The sequence below is a fragment of the Urocampus carinirostris genome, chromosome 4 (assembly GCF_059441175.1).
Source record: "Urocampus carinirostris isolate Australia breed hairy pipefish chromosome 4, RoL_Ucar_1.0, whole genome shotgun sequence".
NCBI classification, from domain to species: domain Eukaryota; kingdom Metazoa; phylum Chordata; class Actinopteri; order Syngnathiformes; family Syngnathidae; genus Urocampus; species Urocampus carinirostris.
Window position 1 is genome coordinate 17,871,093 of NC_142352.1, and position 20,382 is coordinate 17,891,474.

At 39.9% G+C, this 20,382-nt stretch overlaps 1 protein-coding gene and 1 pseudogene across 1 annotated transcript in view; both read left to right on the top strand.

Moving 5' to 3' along the window:
- Window positions 1-20,382, top strand: part of cdh16 (cadherin 16, KSP-cadherin) — a 51,179-nt gene that overhangs the window by 26,271 nt on the left and 4,526 nt on the right. The window contains exons 11-14 of the mRNA XM_088333339.1: window positions 4,512-4,703; window positions 11,647-11,888; window positions 13,493-13,623; window positions 13,796-14,035. Of these exons, the coding sequence (XP_088189465.1) occupies window positions 4,512-4,703; window positions 11,647-11,888; window positions 13,493-13,623; window positions 13,796-14,035 (805 nt within the window). The remainder of the gene's footprint in view (window positions 1-4,511; window positions 4,704-11,646; window positions 11,889-13,492; window positions 13,624-13,795; window positions 14,036-20,382) is intronic.
- Window positions 17,558-17,635, top strand: LOC148367020 (U2 spliceosomal RNA; annotated as a pseudogene).

The window sequence follows — 20,382 nt, forward strand, 5'->3', positions numbered from 1 at the left end:
GAACTAAATAAAGTAGGCCCTTTAATCCACGGCTCAGGGAGATGGCCACGTGTTATCTGAGTTTTATTCTCTTCTTTGTATTCTAAGTTGTCAGTGCGCTTGGAGTTTAATCACATTAGCTCTCTTTGGAGAGATAGTTTCCACTGATGTATTTTTAGAGAGGCCCACCATCCAGCAGCAGAGCAACGCTATGTTGGAAAGTACTTCAAAAATTTACAGTAGATTCTAAAACAGACGTGGGCAAATTACAGCTCACCGGCCACGTATGGCTTGTCAGGCTTTTTGATATGGCCTGCTAAACGAAAGTGGTAAAAATAATAAGGGTTAAAAAAAGGAATACTAATTAAAATGTTGTTTTGGTGCCATTTTTGTCCCCACTGTCCTTTGATAATTTTACACAGTTGGTTCAACTGTGTAAAATTATCAAGGGAGGGATTACTAAAACAGGGAAATATCACTGATAAATATCACAAGCAGCTCCAATAGCGTCCAAGTCTTTGAGACACGATAGAGTTCCACAATGCTCATTCCAAATCACCCAGATGAGTTGAATATGTCATGATGACTGATTAATCTCACCTGTGCCCGCTCGTTTGGCGCCAACCGCTGCGGGCTTTTTGATTGGTTACCCGTCCCACTTACGCTCAGTCTTTTCACTCCGCTGTTGTCAGTCTGTCAGCGAACCTCTGTTTCTACAAGGCAAGCACTTTGACTCTGACTCCTGTCAGTCCTGCTTTTTGCATCTGTTTTCCAACTGTTCGTTCCTGATTTTTCCGTTTGTCTCCGGCTATGACCTGTTTTGTGACCCCGACCACGTTTCGCTCTCCCGTCCCGGCTTACGACTCGTTTTTGATCCCGACCACGTTTTGCTCTCCTGTCCCGGCTATCGACCTTTTTTCCCCATCTTTGATAACACAAGCTCCCGCTCGGGAGGATCCAAATCCGCATTCAGAACACGCTCTGATCCCGTGAGTGGCTTGCTTTCCGCATCCAGGGAACACCAGATCACTGGCGCTGCCTTTCCTCTATAACTCAATAAACTTGTAAGAAATGTTACGCGATTGGGTCTACCCTTTGTTCTGGACGTGACAGAATATTTTAAAAAAACAAACCCAAAACAACATTAAATCATGAGAACAGATATTTATTAAAAGTAAATAAATGAGTACCGTATTTTCTGCACTATAGGGCGCATCGGGTTATAGGGCGCACCCCCAAAAACTAGTTTTTGGTCCTATATCTTCCATACATAAGGCTCACCCGATTATAAGGCGCTACAATGGGAACGTCGACAAAACAGTCAGATAGTTCAGTCAAACTTATTACCCCCTTAACGTTCCGAAAGCTTGCAAAGAAGCAAATACGTGTCGTAGACACGTGCGGCTGCGGTGTCCGTACGATGTCACTCAAATGCATCGTTCCAAATATTATTCGGAAGGTTAAAGTCTTGGAATTCAAGAAATGCCAACCATTCCTTTGTTTCTGTTTTCTTTTTCGCTCGCAACTTTACTGTGCATATGACAATAAACACTTGGAATTGAGTTTAATTCAAAAAAAGACCCATCACAGAAACATCGATATCACTCTGAAAAAAGATACTGGAAAAATATATAGCCGGAGTAGCTCACCGAAGTCGTTGTGTTCAATAATAATGTGCAACCATGGTCCTCTTATATCCGTGAGTGTAGTAAATCCAGGAGAGTAAAATATTTACAAATACAGTACAGAATAGTAAAATACTGTTTACTCTACCCAAAATGCTATTCACATTCATCTTTTTCGGCCAATTGCAGGGTTTGTTTTGTCCCTTTAGCCTATGCAAGCCTGTAAATGATAAAAAGGATCCGCCCCCTTTACCTCCGAATAACTTTAGCCAATAGTGATCGATTCAACTGATGATTGACACATCTTTTTCGACCAATTGCAGGGTTTGTTTTGCCCCTTTAGCCTATGCGAGCCTGTAAATGATAAAAAGGATCCGCCCCCTTTACCTCCGAATAGCTTTAGCCAATAGTGATCGATTCAAATGATGAGTGACACATTGGTTAGCCAATGAAACGCCGGTATATAAATCCCAGCATACACCGCGGACTACTTCGCGTTCAGGGGAAAATCTAGTCGGCGGCTGCTTGCCTTAGTTGCAAGACTTTGCGACTTAATATTGATCCATATATAAGGCGCACTGTATTATAAGGCGCATGGTCAGCTTTTGAAAAAAATTAAGACTTTTAGGTGCGCCTTATAGTGCGGAAAATATGGTAAGTCAATTAATTTGAAAAAAAAAACCCAAATCATTTACGAATGGAATGATTATACAAAAATCTGGGATATAGTAAGAAAACGCATTTTTCAAAGCTACTGGATCTAAATGGGTTAGCCCAGTTCACATAGATTCTCAACAGAAATCAATTTCTGGATAGAAGCTATTAATGATGCACTGGTAAGGCCGTCAGACAGGGCCCACACACTCCGGCCCACATGAAAACGGGGAAAAAAATGTCGATTGAGTGATGCGTGGGCATTCCGTCGTGCTGTGTGAAGTCATTTTGTTTTTCTTTGTCAGTGTGGAGTGACTTCGGCGGGGGGCACACACATTAGTAGTTGTGAAAGAATGTGTGTGAAGGATAAAAGAATAAAATCTAAATGTTTTAAATAGAGGCAAATTGATGGATGAGTGGACGGATGGATGGGTGGTGGGAGGGAGGAGGAAAGAGAGGGATGAATGGAATTTATGATGGATGTCTAGAAAAATACATTTATTGATGCATAGATATGAAAAGGATGGATGGATGGGTAAAGAATTAATGTAGAGATGTATGGATAACAAATGAATTGGTGGATAGATCGATAAAAGGGAAAAATGAATGGATAGATGCATGAATGTACAATGGATAGGTGGATGGAAAATGGATACATTGAAAAATGGATGGATGGATAAATCAATGTGCTCCTGAATTGATGGGAAAATGGATGATGGGTGGATGGAGAAATGGATGGCTTTATTGAACATTAAAATACAAATTTATTCTCCAAACAAATCCATGGCCCAAAAAAAAAACCACATTGTTTTCCTACTATATTGCCCCATAAACTCACCATTCAGACACAGTCCACCCTGACCATACATTTGTTTTTATTCTTTCTCGCTCCTTGCTCGTGCTCTCACCCCACTCCAGACACTCACTCACAAAGAGTGAGGTGGAAAATGCTCTTGAGCAGGTCACGCCTGAGCAGTGCAGCATTTTCCATGGCCTTGTGAAGGCAGCGGCGACGGAGGGGCCATGTGGGTGCTGAGTGCTGACAGGCCAGCCCTTGTTCGTGCCGTCCACATCAGAGCACAGCACATCACTGAGTGGCACATTAACCTGCCTGTCTAAACTGTCACGTTGCTAACCGATAGCCAGTAACGGCAGTTGCCCAACAAGAACTGGAAGCCAAGAATCATCTCAAACTGAGCTCATGTTAAAGGTTGATTGCAAACTAAAGAGCACCTATTTGAAGTGCACCTGCTCCTTTCGGCCTTGTATCCCCAGAGCTTTGGAGTCACTTTAAACCAGAGGTGGCAGTCATGAGTAAAAATAAATGGCTGAGCTGTAGATCCAGTTAAAAGTCTTTCTTTTTTTGCTTTATCGTGGATTATTCTTCCATGATTAGTTCTTTGGATTTTGGTGTACATCGCAGAATTTTGGCGTTTCATTCGGAGCGCCCTTACACTCAAACCAGAGAACTTCCTTTTGTTCCCTCAGTGCTGATTGGAGCAATCCAAATTAATTGTTTACATGTTTTGTGAAAAAAAAAAAAAAAAAACGAATTACTCCTCACACATACCGTTCGAAGGCAATCCGATTAAGGGGGCAAACACGAGTGGCATCATGATACAATTAGATGTCGTTTTCATATTTACCTTTTGACAATAATTAAAGCAGTCTATTTCAACCACTGTGCATGGTAATCAATTTCTGTACTCTGCTGTGGGAAACGATCCAATTTGTGTGCCTGAGCGGTCTGGCGAAAGCTTTCATTTGCGGGATTTTTTTACAGTGAAAAATGTGCCTCGGCTTAGAAAAGGTTGAAAGGATAGTTCATTCACGTCACTTACAAAAATTTAAAAAAATGATCAAAGCATAGACTTGCACTACTTAGAGATGGATATAACTTTGGCATATAAGATGGACTTAGGTGATACAAATGAACAAATACAAATATAGGTGGACTTGCGTTTTCACAGTGGGGGGCAGAAAATGAGAAAGAGATGTCCCCGGGAAATCAACCAATACACATGAGGCTTTTTTAGCAAGTAAGCCAGAAATCGCATGTATCATTCGTCTCTGTAGTGCAAGTTTCACTGTGCTTTGCGGCATGTAAATCTCCCGGATGAGGGAAACAGCATGTGCGGAGTAATGTGCACAAGTAAACAGATTCCTTGTGTTTTGCTACGGTACATGTATTATTTTAACTTAATATGGGTGTTTATAGAAATTATACACAGTTAATACATCTTCTATCTTCAGTATGGACCCTTCCACATCTCCGAGGACGCTCCGGTGGGCACCACAGTGATGGCCGTGTTGGCGGGGGACGCCGATGTCCGAGGAGGAGACAGTTGGCAAGTGAATTATCGTTTGGAGTCCGGCAATGAGGAAGAAGTCTTCTCTATACTGACGGACAGGCAATCCAACGAGGTGTCGCTCGTCCTTTCAAAGGTGAACAAAACTCGGCTTCCACTTTGTTGCCACATTTATGTGCCAGTATTTGGTAACATTGAAAACCGATTAATTTAACAATCACGATTTGTTCACTCATATTCGTAATTGTTTTAAAATAAATCTTTTAATCGTTTGAATTCTATTAATTTCCACAGTGACGAAGAAAATGAAGCCTAATGTTACAGCTTCAAAGCTTTATCTATGAGCCGTTTTAGTTTGAGTTAAAGCTTTAACAATTTTTAAAATGAATTATTAGTAAAAACTTTAAACTCGTGCCAATTTAATTGGGATTTTTGCGGTGGACCCTAATGTCATGATCACATGATTGCTTCACCTGTGCCCGCTCCTTTGGCGCTAACTGCCTTGAACTCTCATTGGCTCTCTTTCCCTATTCAAACCCACTCCTATCTGTCCCCTTTTGTCAGTCCGTCTGCAAACCTCAGTTTACACTAGGCAAGCCTTTTTTTCGACCCTGACTCCGACCTGTTTTTTGCTCCTGTCTGTCTCCCGGCTTCGAATTGTTTTTGATCCTGACCACGTTTATTCTCCCTGACCTCTTTTTGCCCGCGACCACGTCTACTCTCCTTTCCTGGCTTACGATTCGCCTCCGACCCCGACCACGTTTTTGCTCTCCTGTCTCGGCTACTGACCCGTTTTCCGTTCCCGACACCGCCATTGCTCGCCACGGAAGATCCACTTCCACGTTCAGAGCAGCCTGCTTCCCGCGCCTAGCAAGCACCGGATTGTGGGTGCAGCCCTTCCACTTTCATTTATTAAAACTTGTGAGGAATGTAACGCAAGTGGTCCTATCTCCGTTCCGGTCCTGACACCAAATGCAGGAAACAGGAACAGTGCTCAAAAAGATGGCGTTTGATAACAAAAATATTCATAAAATAACAAAGAAATGGTCAAAACTAAATTAAAACTGTCTGAAAAAAACAAAATAAAAAAAAAACAACCTCAGAAGCCAGGATTACACTGCAGAAAGGTGACGGTGTTCATGGTGGAAAGTGGATGATGAAAATGAAAATGACCAAACAGGTGCTGTCCAAAATGTACTTAAGAAAGGTCAGGCTTATAAGGGACAGGAGTGGGGTGATTGGACACTTCTGTCCCAATTACAAACCAATTAGGCGCCCTGCGGTGGACGGAGGCATGTCCAGACCATGACTAATTAAAAAGTTAAAACAATTTGCTTTAAAGTAAGAGTTAAATTAAGGCTATAATTAAAACTTTAAAAGAACTTTAAATGCTTTAACTCTGAGGTTGGATTTTTGAAGCTTTAAATTTAAAGGAACCAAGTGAATATAATGAATCATTTTAAGTTACATGTCAGGTAAAAGGTTGAAAAGCCTTACAAAAAACTGACTTAAAAAACAAACATTTATTGAAAAATTGCACTGCCAAAAGTTGAACTTTAAATCTTAAGTTAAAACTTGAGGATGAACCATGACTTAGGGTGGTGTCCATAACTTCAAAATAATGAAGCCTGATGCTAACGCAATCTTTCGGCTGAAATCATCATTTCACCTCCTATTGTTACGCGTGCAATTACGTGAAATTCTTAGACACGCTCACATAAATTATTCCCTTATCTTTTTGGTTGGCATTTGGACTGTATTCGAAAGAGTCCTATTCTTACTTTTACCATTTTCATCTTAGAATAAAAGACAACAGTTAAAATGTAAAATCCCCCTTCCCCCAATTTCCCACCCCCCCACTTTTTATCACCCCTCCCCACGCCACCTTTCCTCCAGCGTAATGCGCACCATGGCCGAAATGCCAAGGGTATAAGGAATATGAAAGCAGATAGGTTTGTTAGAAATATATATATCTCATCTCATCTCTCATCTCATTAGCTGTACCGCTTATCCTCATTAAGGTCGCGGGTGGCTGGAGCCCATCCCAGCCATCTCCGGGCAGTGGGCAGGGGACACCCTGAACTGGTTGCCAGCCAATTGCAGGGCACACGGGGACAGACAACTCACTTGCTCATTCACACCTAGGGACAATTTGGACCAGCCAATTCACCTGAAATGCATGTTTTTGGAATGTGGGAGGGAACCGGAGTGCCCGGAGGAAACCCACGCAAGCACGGGGAGAACATACATATAGTATTCTTCCTTGTGCTCTGTAGCACTACACAAAACAGCGAGGCATTGGCTGCCCACTGCCCGATGATTGCTGGGATGGGCTCCAGCACCCCCGCGACCCTACTGAGGATAAGCGGTCCAGCTAATGAGATGAGATGAGATATATATATATAAAGGCTCTTTGAACTCAGTTGGATATTGTTAACACATACTTAATAGAGAAAATCTCATCTCATCTCATCAGCCGTACCGCTTATCCTCATTAGGGTCGCGGGGGGGGCTGGAGCCCATCCCAGCCATCTCCGGGCAGTGGGCAGGGGACACCCTGAACTGGTTGCCAGCCAATCGCAGGGCACACGGGGACAGACAACTCACTCGCTCATTCACACCTAGGGACAATTTGGACCGGCCAATTGACCTGAAATGCATGTTTTTGGAACGTGGGAGGAAACCGGAGTGCCCGGAGGAAACCCACGCAAGCACGGGGAGAACATACAAACTCCGCACAGGAAGTCTGGAGCTGGATTTGAACCCACGACAGGTTCCCATGACATGAACTGTGCCGCACAAGCGCTAACCACTGCGCCGCCGTGCTGCATTAATAGAGAAAATATTGAATTCAAAACTTTTTAAGGAGACCTCAAATTACGCACCCCACTTTTAAAGCTAATGCTCTAATTCATGAATTAAAACAACCTGCTGTAACGTAAGACCTTTTACAAGATATCATCGAAATGTTAACACTGCTTTAAAGTTTTAACTCTATGGTTGCTATTTTTAAAGTTTTAATTTTGACAAAACACAGTATTGCTCAATCCGGTCTGAGTCACATAATCCAGTATTTTGGTTAATATGTGTTCATTTGTATCAACATTGTTATATAGCTTTTATTCTTCATAAGTAGAGCGCGAGTCAAAAAATAAGAGCACTGTCTCGAAATTAACTATAATTTTTTGCGTCACAGAGCGAGGTCGTTGCCGGAAGCCAGACTCATTTATTACCAAGAATTGCTCTTCGTTCACGGCCACCGGGATAATTAGATTGTTCCTGCAGAGACAAACGGCAGGGCACGTTGGCAGATTTTGACAATGAGAGAAATCGAAACACTTGGGATGACTCATAAACTGTGATTGGCGATGTCTGCTCGTGTACCGCTGACCCTGCCTGACACGTGGAGATAACCGTTTGCACTTACATTCGCACTTATTCACACTTGTGCCTTGCAAAAAAACACGCACGGCTTTCTCTCCGTTGGGACGATTTATGTATCTGTTCCTCAAAAAGCAATAAATGTTGTACCTGCCCCGAGGGCAGATGATCTTGCTCATTTGATGTAGTAACTTTCCTAATATTTCTTTAACTTACCTTTTCTAAAATAAGATTATCTAAATGGAAATTATATGCAATATTGAATATGGCAGATATTTTTTTATATTTCTTATTAAAAGTTAATACATGTGAAAGCAAGCTTAAACTATGTTAACTAAAATATGTTGTAACTAAAATCAGCAGAATTTCAGGCAATAAATATTTACCGAGTTGGATAAAAATGTAAAGAAATTGTAATGATCATTTGTTCTAGTTTATCACTTGTTTGATCAAGTAAAACGAGAATCTTTTAAATTAGAAATTATTTCAAATATGACCTATCGCAATCCTTATAATATGCGAGAACAATTTAAAATACTGTAAAATGAAATCAAAATATGAAATTAGAACAAAAAAACTCATTTTTTAATTTTTCCTTCTCTGTTGGCAGAACATGTGATATTATTTTTTTTAAATATATTTTCTCAACAAATCTCGAATAAGATTTAAAAAGAAAAATCTTAAAGGGACATCAAGAAATATTTTCTGCCCTCTAAAAACAAAACAAAACATTGATTTGAATACCAGGCAAAAGTTCATGATTTATCATACCAATGTGAATTTTTGTAAGAATCAAAGGTCGAGAAACCTATACCACACTGTGATGCCAGTTTATAAACTTCAGCCTCCCATTACACTATCCCCTGAATTAAAAACATGTGAGCAAGGAAAAAAACAGATCCAAGTGATGGCTCAAAATGCATGAACCATACAACAAGGCTCATCGTTTTCTCATAGGGACAAGAGGACAAGAGTATGAGGTCAACATCATTCACAAGCTATTTAATATTAGTGTGTTTTAAGCCTAGAATTAAACACTTCCTCTGAGGTTGCTGATGAAATCTTATAGGGCAGAGCATTCTTTAGCACTGGGACCTGAATAGAGAACATTCTCGAACCTGCGGATTTCTCCTTGGTTCTTGGGATCACGAATAGACTAGCGTTTTAAGTGCAAAGGCTCAAAGCTGGAGCATTGGGGGAAATTAAATATAAAAGATATAAGGGTGCAAGTCTGTGCAAAGTTTTGTATAATATCAACATCAACATATCACATCTACAAATAAATGGGTGACTGTGCAGGTCAGCTTAAATAGGGGTAATGTGATCAAACTTTCTTGTCTAGGTTAAAGGCCTTGCTGCTGGATTTTGTAACAGCTACAAGCTTTTGATGCTTGACTTCGGGAGACTTGACAGTAGTACATTGCTGTAATCGAGACTAGAGGTAACAAACGCATTGATTATAATATCAGCATCAGACAGAGGTTAATATTCTTAACCTGTAACTAATACAACAGATTGGGGTCGAATGTGACACCTCCATTTTTGTCCGGGTGTCATGATTACTGATGAGAGGCACCTGAGCCTGCTCCTTTGGCGGCAACTGCCTCATACACTGATTGGCTACCTGTCACTTTTTATACCCCCGTCTTCCTGTCACTGGTTGTCAGTCCGTCTGTGAACCTCAGCTTATGCCAGGCAAGCTTTTCAACCGTGACTCTCTCCTGTTCCGATTCCCTGTTCCGACCCCTTTTCTGATCTCTACCAGGATTTTTGCTCCCCTGTCTTGGCTACTGAACAGTTTTTCCGCTCTCTACACCGCCATCGCTCGCCACGGAAATACCGCTTCCGCGTCCGAGCAACCTGCTCCCCGCGACCAGTGATCTACGGATTGTGTGTAGTATCTTTTCCCTTCTTCCCAATAAATCTAAGAGAAACGCACGCAAGTGGGTCCTGCCTCCGTTCTGGTCTGTACACAGGGTCACTGTGGATGATTTTACATTACTCATGGTTTAGAGCAGTGTTTGAGAACAAGTCACGACATTGACCAATCATTAATATTTCATTTTTTTCAGGGTTGAGGCACATGCATTTAAGTGTAGACATTAATTTTATATTAATATTTGTAATGTAGAGGGACAGCAATAAAAAAAAAATATTGATCATATACACATACGCCTTTGTGGAGAGGAGTTGTTTGCATGACTGTATTGAAAAGATAGCGTCAGTTCTAATGTGCTGATGCACAATGAGTAGTTTGATGCGTCACTTCCAGTCAGTGGCGGTTACCGTTAGTCGCCAAAGCTCTGCATGCTCTCACCCTGGTAACAGCGACGCAGTGGGCATGAGCAACCTGATGTTAAGCAGCACTTGTTTGATAATGTCTTGTTTGAAAGCTGACAGCTGGATCTTGTCCCCCTAAAAAAGCAGTATCGAGCAGTTCTAGGTATTTTTTGTCTTATAATACTTTGTTTACTTAGTAGGAAATTAAATCTGAGCTTTATGCATGAGACACAATTTGCCATTCCAATCCATTTGCCTTAGTGATCCTTATCTTCATTTTAAAGGGACAGCGTGCAATATTTGTGATGTCGCTGTTTTGTGTAGTGCAGCCAAAAACAAGTGCTACAGAACACAAGGAAAAATACTATAGCAACATTTTTATTCTCATTAAAAAAAGAAAAAAGCCATAAAACAGTAGAAAGGAAAAAAGAAAAAAGAAAAGAAAAAAACAAACGTAAAAAGGAGAATAAAGAAAGGTAACAAGGAAAAGAAGACATGAAAAAGAAGAAAAATAAACAAGTAAAAAGGAGAAAAGAAGAAATATCTTGAAAAAAGAAAATATGAAAAAAGAAGAAAGAAACAAAAAATAAAATGAGAAAAAACCCTAAAGGGAAATAAGAAAGAAGGGGAAAACAGTAAAAAAGAGGAAAAAATACAAAGGGAAAAAGGAAAGTGGAATGCTCTTCCCCCTAAGATCCGATCTGCAAACGCAGTGGAAATGTTTAAATCCATGCTTAAAACACACTTCTACTCTATAGCATATGAATAAACCTATATTTTTTGTTGACAATATCTCTGTATTATTTGTAATTGCAACATCCGTTGCAGCCTGGTCATCCTGAAAGGGGCATTACCACAAGTGCGGTCCCTTCTCAAGGTTTCTTCACTTTCCTCATGTTGAAGTTTTTGAGTTTTTCCTTGCCCTCATGTTGGTTTCAGATCTGGGGATGGTAATGTAATGGTAATGATAGTCTGAAATAATAGTCTGCAATAACCTCTGTGCAGCCCTTTGAGACTCTTTGTGATCAAGGGCTATTCAAATAAAAATGACTTGACTTGACTTGAAAGGAAATCAGAAAGGCAAAAAGAGATAAAGGAATAAAAACGAAATGCAAAACAGTAAGAGAAAACAAGAAAATATAAAACATAAAAGATTAAAATAAAAGGAAAATTGTTCATGATAAAAGTGTCAAATGAATACAAATTCCTTCACCTATGAGTCATTAAAAAATAAAAATTTATTACGCTTTATGTATTTTGCTCATTTAAAGAATTCAAAAGTATTTTTTTCTCTTCAATTAATGTAGTTTTTGTCTACCACTAGGGGGCGATACATAATGCACACCCTCACTTTAAAAAATGTGTCATAAAAACAGCTAAAATAACAAATCAACTCAGTTCCCCTCTTCCTGAGCCAGGTCATCGACTTTGAGCGAGAAAGCGAGTACATCCTGGTCCTGAGTGCCCAAAACCCGATCGCTTTAGTCCGGGGCCGCTACGGCCCTTCCTCAACGGCCACAATATCGATCTACGTGGACGACGTCAATGAAGGTCCAGTTTTATCTCAAAGCCATTACGAGGTGACAGTCCGAGAGGGCGAAGAACCTGGGCGGGTCATCGCCACTATCCGAGGTTATGACCCTGATTCCCACCCCATAAGGTAAAACAAATATAATTGACCCCCGGGATACGTCATAAATCCGTTTTTAGGTCGGGATCGCAAGGTGAAAAAAAATCTATTTACATAATAATTGTACAGTGCCGCGAAAAATTATTTCAATCCATATGATTTTTGTGGTTTTTTTTTTTTGAATAACTTTCACTCTCAAATGTTTTGGATCATAAAACCAATTTTACACAAGGAAATACAATGTTGATTCCATTTATTAAGGCACAGACAAATGTAGACCTATCTGGCCCTATGTGAAAAAGTGATTAACTGCTTCCCCTTTGAAAAATCACAAACCAACAGTGACTAAGCACAGTTTTGAGAAAGTTGAGTTCAATTCTACAGGTCACACCAAAAATTGATTGTCAACATCTGAGTTGAATCAAAAAATTACATGAATTGAATCAACGTAATGTAGGCTACAAAATCTCAAGAACACAATTAACATGCCACTATCCCAAAAAATTTCCTAAGAAATAAGAAAAAAAAAAGTTTGAAATCTATCGGTCCAAAATAGTCAATAAGTCATTTCTAAGGCTGCAGGGCTCCAACAAACCACTGTCAGAGCCATTTTTCAAAAATTGAGAAAACCTTCCCAGCAATGGTCGACCAAGCAGTGGTCAACTATAAGAAAGACACTGACCAAAAATGGCATCCGTAGGCGAGTTTCCAAGCGGAAACCACAGTTGTCGTAAAATAATGCAAAGAGTTGTCTCACATTTTTCAAAACGCATCTTGATTATCCTCAAGACTTAAAGAAACAGAGAGATTCTGTGAAATTGAACTTTTTCAAAAGTGTGCAGCCCGTTACATCTCGTGTAAAAATGGCACAGCAATTCATAAAAACAAAATGCCAATAGTAAAGCATGGTGGTAGCAGTGTGATTGTCTGGGGCTGCTTTGCTGCCTCAGGACCAGGACAACTTGCTGTGGTTGACGGAATGATGAATTCTGGTGAAGATCCGGCCATCAGTCTTTGCCCTTAAACTCAAGCGCTCCTGGATTATTCAACAGGATAAGGATCCAAAACACACCAAAACGTCCACCTCTGAAGGGCTCAAAAAAACAAAAGATACTGGAGCGGCCAGGTCAAAAGTCTGGATTTAAAACCAATTGAAATACTGTGTTGTAACTTTAAACCGAAAGTTCATTTTAGAAATCCCTCCAATATGGCGATTGGAAACAATTTTGCAGATCATTTCATTTCATTTCAAGAGAGGGCCAAAATTCCTCTACAGCGTTGTGAAAGACTCGTTACCAATTATCATTAAAAAGAAATCTGTTATTGCTGCCAAAGGTGGCCTAACTATTAGGTTTAGGAGGCAATTATTTTTTTACATAGGGCAGGATAGGTTTAGATCTTTTTTTCGTGCCCTAATAAATGGTATTTATGCATTTTGTATTTCTTTGTGTTGTCAGTGTGATATTAAAATTGGTTGTGGTCATTTGGCACTGTTTTTTGTTCGCCTTAAACAATACAGTGCCATCTCGCGGCCGAAATATTACACATTGTACATTAAGATCCAGTAACCCGGGGGTCTAATGTAAAACATTATTCATGTTGAGATTTAGCTTAATTCAAATTTATTTTTAAAGATATACTCTTCAGGGGGACACAAAAAAGTACTTTTCCATCGGGAAATACTCGGGTGAGCTAAAGACTGTGCAAGCGTTGGACAGAGAAGAAAACAGTACATACACAATGGAGGTCATTGCAGTGGATGGACGTAAGTAAAGTTCTTCTGTGTTCCTTTTTGAGGGGTTTATTTAAACACAGATTTTACCGATACATTGGCACCACTGGTCAATGGACAAAAATAATCAGTCATTGAGTGAAATGTGCGTAATCCATTAAAAACAACTTTTATTTTCTTTTGATTTATAAACTATTTTGCAAAGGAAACTCGTCCTTATCTGCATCCACTCTGGTGACGGTACAAATCCTGGACGTGAACGACAACAGTCCGGTTTTGGTGGGCGACTACTCGTGGAAGTACTTGTGCAGCCCCCGTTGGGAAGACCAAGCTCTAGTTTTGGCTTCGCGCGACAGCGACGGCCCCCAGCACGGGGGCCGACTCAATTTCTCACTGAGGAGCGACGATTCCGTGCGACACAATTGGAAGCTAACTCCCATCAACGGTAAGTTGTCTTGGAAAATCTGTTTGTATGCAGGGGGTATAATCATGACATCATCAGCAAAAGCAACATTATATAAGACTTCTGATGTTATCGTCCCTAGCAAAAGATAGCTGATTTTTCTCAATTTTGAGGAATATTCATCTCATTTTATTAAGAAACGAAATAAAATAGTAACTGAATATCATAATCATCATGCTGGCTTCAGATCAGGGGATGTGTTAATGTGCAATCATTTGACACCTTTTGTGGTTGAGGGCTAAACAAATACATGTGACTTGACTTCACATAAGAAAAAGTATTAACATTAATATGAAAGCCGGTATTATAATGTTTTGTTTATTTTGTTTTTTTCTTTTTAAAAATCACAAGTTCAACAGAAAAAACACTCATTTGAAATATATTTTTTCTTATTTTCTTTTCTCTACTTTCAGATCAGGGTATGTTGTAATTATGGCATGAGTAGTCCTTTGCCACTTTTTGTGATTAAGGGGTATACTTGTACAAATAAATGTAACCTAACTTTAATTAGAAATGAATATAAGCACATATTGTTTAGTTTGGCTCATTTTGTTTTTTCAAATTGCAATTTCAGCAGACAAAAATGTTAATTTCAAATACATTTGTTCTTATTTTTAAGTATTTTATCTTATTTTCTCATACAAACAGAATTAAGATGAGCAATTTTAGCTATGATATTTAAGATAATTTTGCTCACTCTTAAGAAATATTTTCTCTAGATGATTAGAAACGATGTACTTACTGTCTGGTAAGATTGTTTTGCTTCTTTTAAGTATCCATATTCTTATTTTAACAAAAGTTATCATAACTTAAAAATATGAAAAAATATACCAAGAATAAGAATTGTTTTCTGCCGATTAAATTAAAGTGTTTTGCAGTGTACACCACAAGATATTTTAACCTCTTTTTCTAGTAAAATTTGCAGGTATCACTGTAAAATTGAGGGTAGGTCGTTTTTCTCATTTTCAGATTTATTTTATCTAATCTTGGCTAAAAATATATATCTATAGTATGATATGTAATTATTATATTTTAAGGATGTTCTTTTTTTTCATAAAAACAACATAAAATATCATGTAATACACTTACAACAAGTTTCAATCAAGTCCTGCAGTGCCACACGTGTCCCCATGCTTAAACCAGAAAATATCTAAGCCTTTATGAAGAGAGCACTAGGATGTTCCAGAAATGTCTTATGGTCCAATAAAACTAAACTAAAACTTTTCGGGTAGAGCTTGTGAATAGCATAGATTCAATACCAGGGGTGGCGAACACGCGGCTCTTGGCCAATAAGAATGCGGCTCTTTGCCTCATGGACGACAACGACCTGGCCTACAGAGAGGAGGTGGAGCAGTTGGTGGGCTGGTGCAGGGACAACAGCCTGGTCCTGAATGTTGACAAAACTAAAGAGATCATTGTCGACTTCAGGAAAAACCAGCCCAACCATGCCCCACTTTTCATCAACAACAATGCTCTGGAGGTTGTCAGCAGCATCAAGTTCCTACGGGTGCACATCACAAACAAACTCACCTGGTCCGTGAACACTGCATCACTGGTTAAGAGGGCACAGCAGCGCCTGTACTTCCTGCGGAGGATGAGGAGAGCCCACCTGCCCCCACCCTCCCTCATCACATTCTACAGGGGCACCATAGAGAGTATCCTGACCAGCTGTATCTCTGTGTGGTGTGGAGGCTGCAGCGCTTCCGACTGGGGTAGTGTGAGGAGGGTGACGAGGACAGCAGAGAAAATCATCGGGACTTCTCTCCCCTCCATTCAGGACATTGGCCAGAAGCGCTGTCTATCCCAAGTTAAGAACATTATCAGGGACCCCTCTCACCCCCATCATGGACTGTTCACTCTGCTAGCCTCTGGGAAGAGGTACTGCAGTGTGTGGTGCAGGACCACCAGGTTCCACAATAGTCTTGTCCCCCTGGCCATTAAACTGTTAAATGGTCAATCAAACACATAGTAAATCTAAACTGCTGCTAATCTGTACATCTGTTGGTTTTGTTTGACTTTTTGCACTACTGGCAGTTCTTTATAGCTAGCCACTCCTTGCACATCTGTTTCTCTGCACTATTGTACTTACAGTGTTATTGTTACAGTGTTATTGTTACTGTTTACCTGACTTGTTTACCTGACTGCCCATTTTGCACATCTGGTTAGCTGCTCCTCTTGCACTATTTGCGCTACTGTAAAATACTATACATAGCCATAATTATTTAGTATATTATTAGTACTCAATACTCCAACTCAATACAACATTTTATTTATATCTGTACATTCAAGGAAACTGTGCGGGTCAGATGTATCGACATTTCGTTCTGTATACACGTGTACTAGAATGACAATAAAGTAGATCTGAATCTGAATCTGAATCTGAATCATATTTTCTATATACTGTGGCTCTTTGCCTCGTTTCATGTTTATTTTTTTTCCCCTCTTAAGACACACTTGAATCTATCAGAGTTAATAACAAATAATACATAATATTTTGAAATCAATTTGGCAGATTTGTTGTTTTTATGCTGCTCGGGACACATAACTGACTGCCAATCATCTGCGTAGGTTACGTCTAATGCCGTTCAGTGCGTGGTGTGGGTCTTTGACTCTCACAGTTAAACATTTCGGCTCTTTGTGTCAAACCTGTTCGCCACCCCTGCTCTATACAATTAGTATAGACTCTATACCAGGGGTAGGGAACCTATGGCTTGGGAGCCATATATGGCTCTTTTCATGAGTACATATGGCTCCGAAATAAAATGTAACTATTGCACATCTCTCTGTGGCGTTCCAAAGTCAAGGGATTTCATTCCGATTTTGGTCCATATAAAGCCGAAGCAACTTAATGCAGAAGTTCGATAAGAAACCATTTGAACTGATAAATAAAAACGCTGGCAAACGACTTTGATTGGGTGAGCACTACAGGTGGGCGAATCCCTGCACACAGCGCAAGGCACTTCCTTCTCTCTCTCTCGCTCAGTGCAGTCTACACCGAAAGTGAATATGACAATATGCTTATCGTTTGCAGTAATTTGTGACATTTTTCAAAAGAACTTTGCATGCACATTTTTTTGAAACCATTATTAAGGACAAATTTCATGGAAAAAAATTGCCTCAACACTCTTAACTGAAGGTGGAAGACAAATTGTAAATGGCATATTTACATTGATTTGGGACACAGGATTTGGCATTATTATCATTTCATACATTTGATTAAATCATCAAATGGCACACAGTGAAATAAAATGTGCTGAAGAATTAGCCTTTGTCTAGGGAGTGTGTTTGGCAGTTTTTTCAATTTTGTCTGAAAATATACGATGTGGCTCTCTCAATTTCTTTTTAAAACATTTTTGCTTTTATGGCTCTTTGGGTCAAAAAGGTTTCTGACCCTCGCTCTATACTGTTCACAAGCTCTATAATATAGAGAGAGATAGGACCAAAGTTACAAAGGCTACCATTAGCAACTTAGATCATAGAGTATCGCTCTATTGCTAGGACCTTAACGTGGAGATGGAATATGAGCTTGCTCTGTCCACTCCACGCATCGGCCCGGTATTGCAGTACCTCCGGGAACGGTGCTTTCGCAATGATCGCAGCAAGGCTTTAGGGCTAGGACCTTAGCTTGGCCTTTTGGCTGAGAGTAAGTATCCCGGCTCCTAGGCTTTGTAGCGTATTATGAACTGACCGATAACGGATAATGGTTAATGAATAACGAAGATAGATCAATAACCCTTAAAAAAACCCCATCAAATGTAGCCCCCTGCTTTAACCAGTACACTAGTGTTGGGGTGCACTTGGTTGATCTAGAACACTTATCTGTGTGAGAGAAAGAATGAATACCGCCATATGTGATGAGATTTTTATAGAAAGCCTTCCACGACCACAAACTGATGTCATTCACCACTCCACCTCCCGTCAAAGTAATATGAAGCAGAGAAATGACTCAAAAGAAAAACAATACTATCCTACCTAAGCTGTGTATTGTCAAACTTGAACGTCACAGTGTATTCTGATAATGCATTTACGTAAAACGCACTATTATGCATGAGGTGACGTGCCCTTCATAATGACAAGATGCTATTAAAATGATTATGACAGCAAAGGAAAAGAGGGTTGAGCAGTAGAAGCGCTGATTGCTTTCTTAATAATACTCACACATCCGTCGTCAAGGAAACGGTAACCAGGGATCGATGTGATCATTGTATGTAACCTTTTCAGTCTTGTAGGCAGTTATTTTTTCCAGATTTTTGATAGCAACTAAGATCAAAGGATAGATGGATGGATGGATGCATGAACAGAGGGATGGGTGGAATGATGGAATTGTCAGGAACCCACTCAGGGTGGTGTGCAAGCTAAGTGCAGTAACACTGGTTAGTGGAGCAAACACAATTCCTTTAACTGGGCAGGGTTCAATACATAGAAGGTCAAGTAGCCAGGCAAGAATCGTGGTTGAAAATGCAAGCGAGGGGTCGGTGTTCCAGTGAGGCCAATTAGCGAGTCCAAGAGTTCCTTAAACAGTACTTGTGATCTAGAATGAAAAAAACACTGGAACAAAAGTGCTTGGGACATGAAATGAAAGGCAACGGAGTAGAACTGAACCAAGGATACGGAGTGTTTAAAAAATGATGAGGGAGAGGTGTGATTGGAGGTTAATTAGGAAAAGTGACACCATGTGTGGGTTAGAAGCTAGGAAGCAAATAAGATAGGCTTTTGTCACGGTCCACGCCAAGCATAAGCCAATAAGGGCTTGTTTGATGAAAGGGAGATCGCCTTCTTTAGGTCCGATTGACACATTGGTTAGCCAGTAAAATTCTGAACAGAACTTTGCGAAGATATTCACTGTGTGTTCAAAGTAGACCCCAAAATCAAAGTGTGCAACGCCATCCGTTATTCATTTTTATGCACCATTTTTACAAATGCACAATCATTGATTGACTTGTGGGAAGAGGGGTCAAAACATTTTCAACTCTTTTAAAATACACAGTTGCAAAGGTTTTAATGATGTAAACCAGGGGCCGAGAATCTTTTTGACCAAAGCCATAAAAGCAAAATATTTCTTTCTTTTTTTTTGGGAAAGAAAGCCAAACCATATATTTTAAGACAAAATGCAAGTAAATTGCCAAACATACTCTTCAGACAATAGCAAATTTTTCCACGCATTTTATTTTACTTGTTGTTATATGAAGTGATGAAATGAATGAAATAATGATGATGCCAAAGCCTGTGTCCCATATAATATAAATATACCCCTTAAAATTGGTCTCACTACAGCAGTTACTTAAAAGTGCTGAGGCTCATTTTGACTGTCATTTTCTCATAAATAATGGTTTTAAAAACAAGGAGCAAGCAAAGTTATTTTGTAAAAAATGTCACAAAATACTACAACTGAGTATACCAACTTATCTAACTTCAGTGCAGGCGGCGCTACGCAAAGGTTAAAGAGTACACATGTGCTGTGTATGGCTCTGTCTATTTCTACCGCTCACCCAATAGAATTGCGCTACATTCTTTGCTAGAGCCTCTGGGTAAAACATTGGTTTTGGGTTGAAGCTTGTTCTGCGGCTTTTCATCAAAAGTGTCTCAACAATAGATTGTTTATAAGCTTCCGTATATAAGATTATTTAGTGATTTACAGCCACAACGGGGCAGTTCTGCATGAAGCGTTACATTGAAAAATAACATAAGTTCTATTTTATCTCCTAGCCATATGCACTCATGAAAAGAGCCATATAAGGCTCACGTTCCATAGGTTCTCGACCCCAGATGTAAACCAAATGGCCAGGTTTGAAAATGGCCAAGAACACATCAACTGCTTTCCTCTCACGTGTCCACTCTTCCCTGATTCTGGTTTCGATGAAGCCTGAAATGTTAGATTTTTTTTTTGACGTCATCTAAGCTTGCTTTGGCTAAAAAAAGAACCCATGCTTATAAGTATAGAGCCTCACACCGACGGCTGATAATGTCCACGTGCACACGGTGCAAATAAAATCTGCCACTTACGTCTGATTTTCTCTTGTGGATTTAAGTGGTTGTGATTCATACATTCTATATTGGATGGGATTAAACTTTGTCATTTTGGAAACATATAGAAAATGTGCCTGGTGTTAAGCTATGATATATATTATCTGCACTGCTTATCCTCAGTAGGGTCGCAGGGGTGCTGGAGCCCATCCCAGCCATCTTAAGGCAGTGGGCATGGGACACCTTGACCTGGTTGCCAGCCAGTTGCTGGGAACACAGAGACGGACAACTCACTCGCTCATTCACACTTAGGGACAATTTGGACTGTCCATTTTCTCAACCCCATCAAGCTTTCTTATTCCACT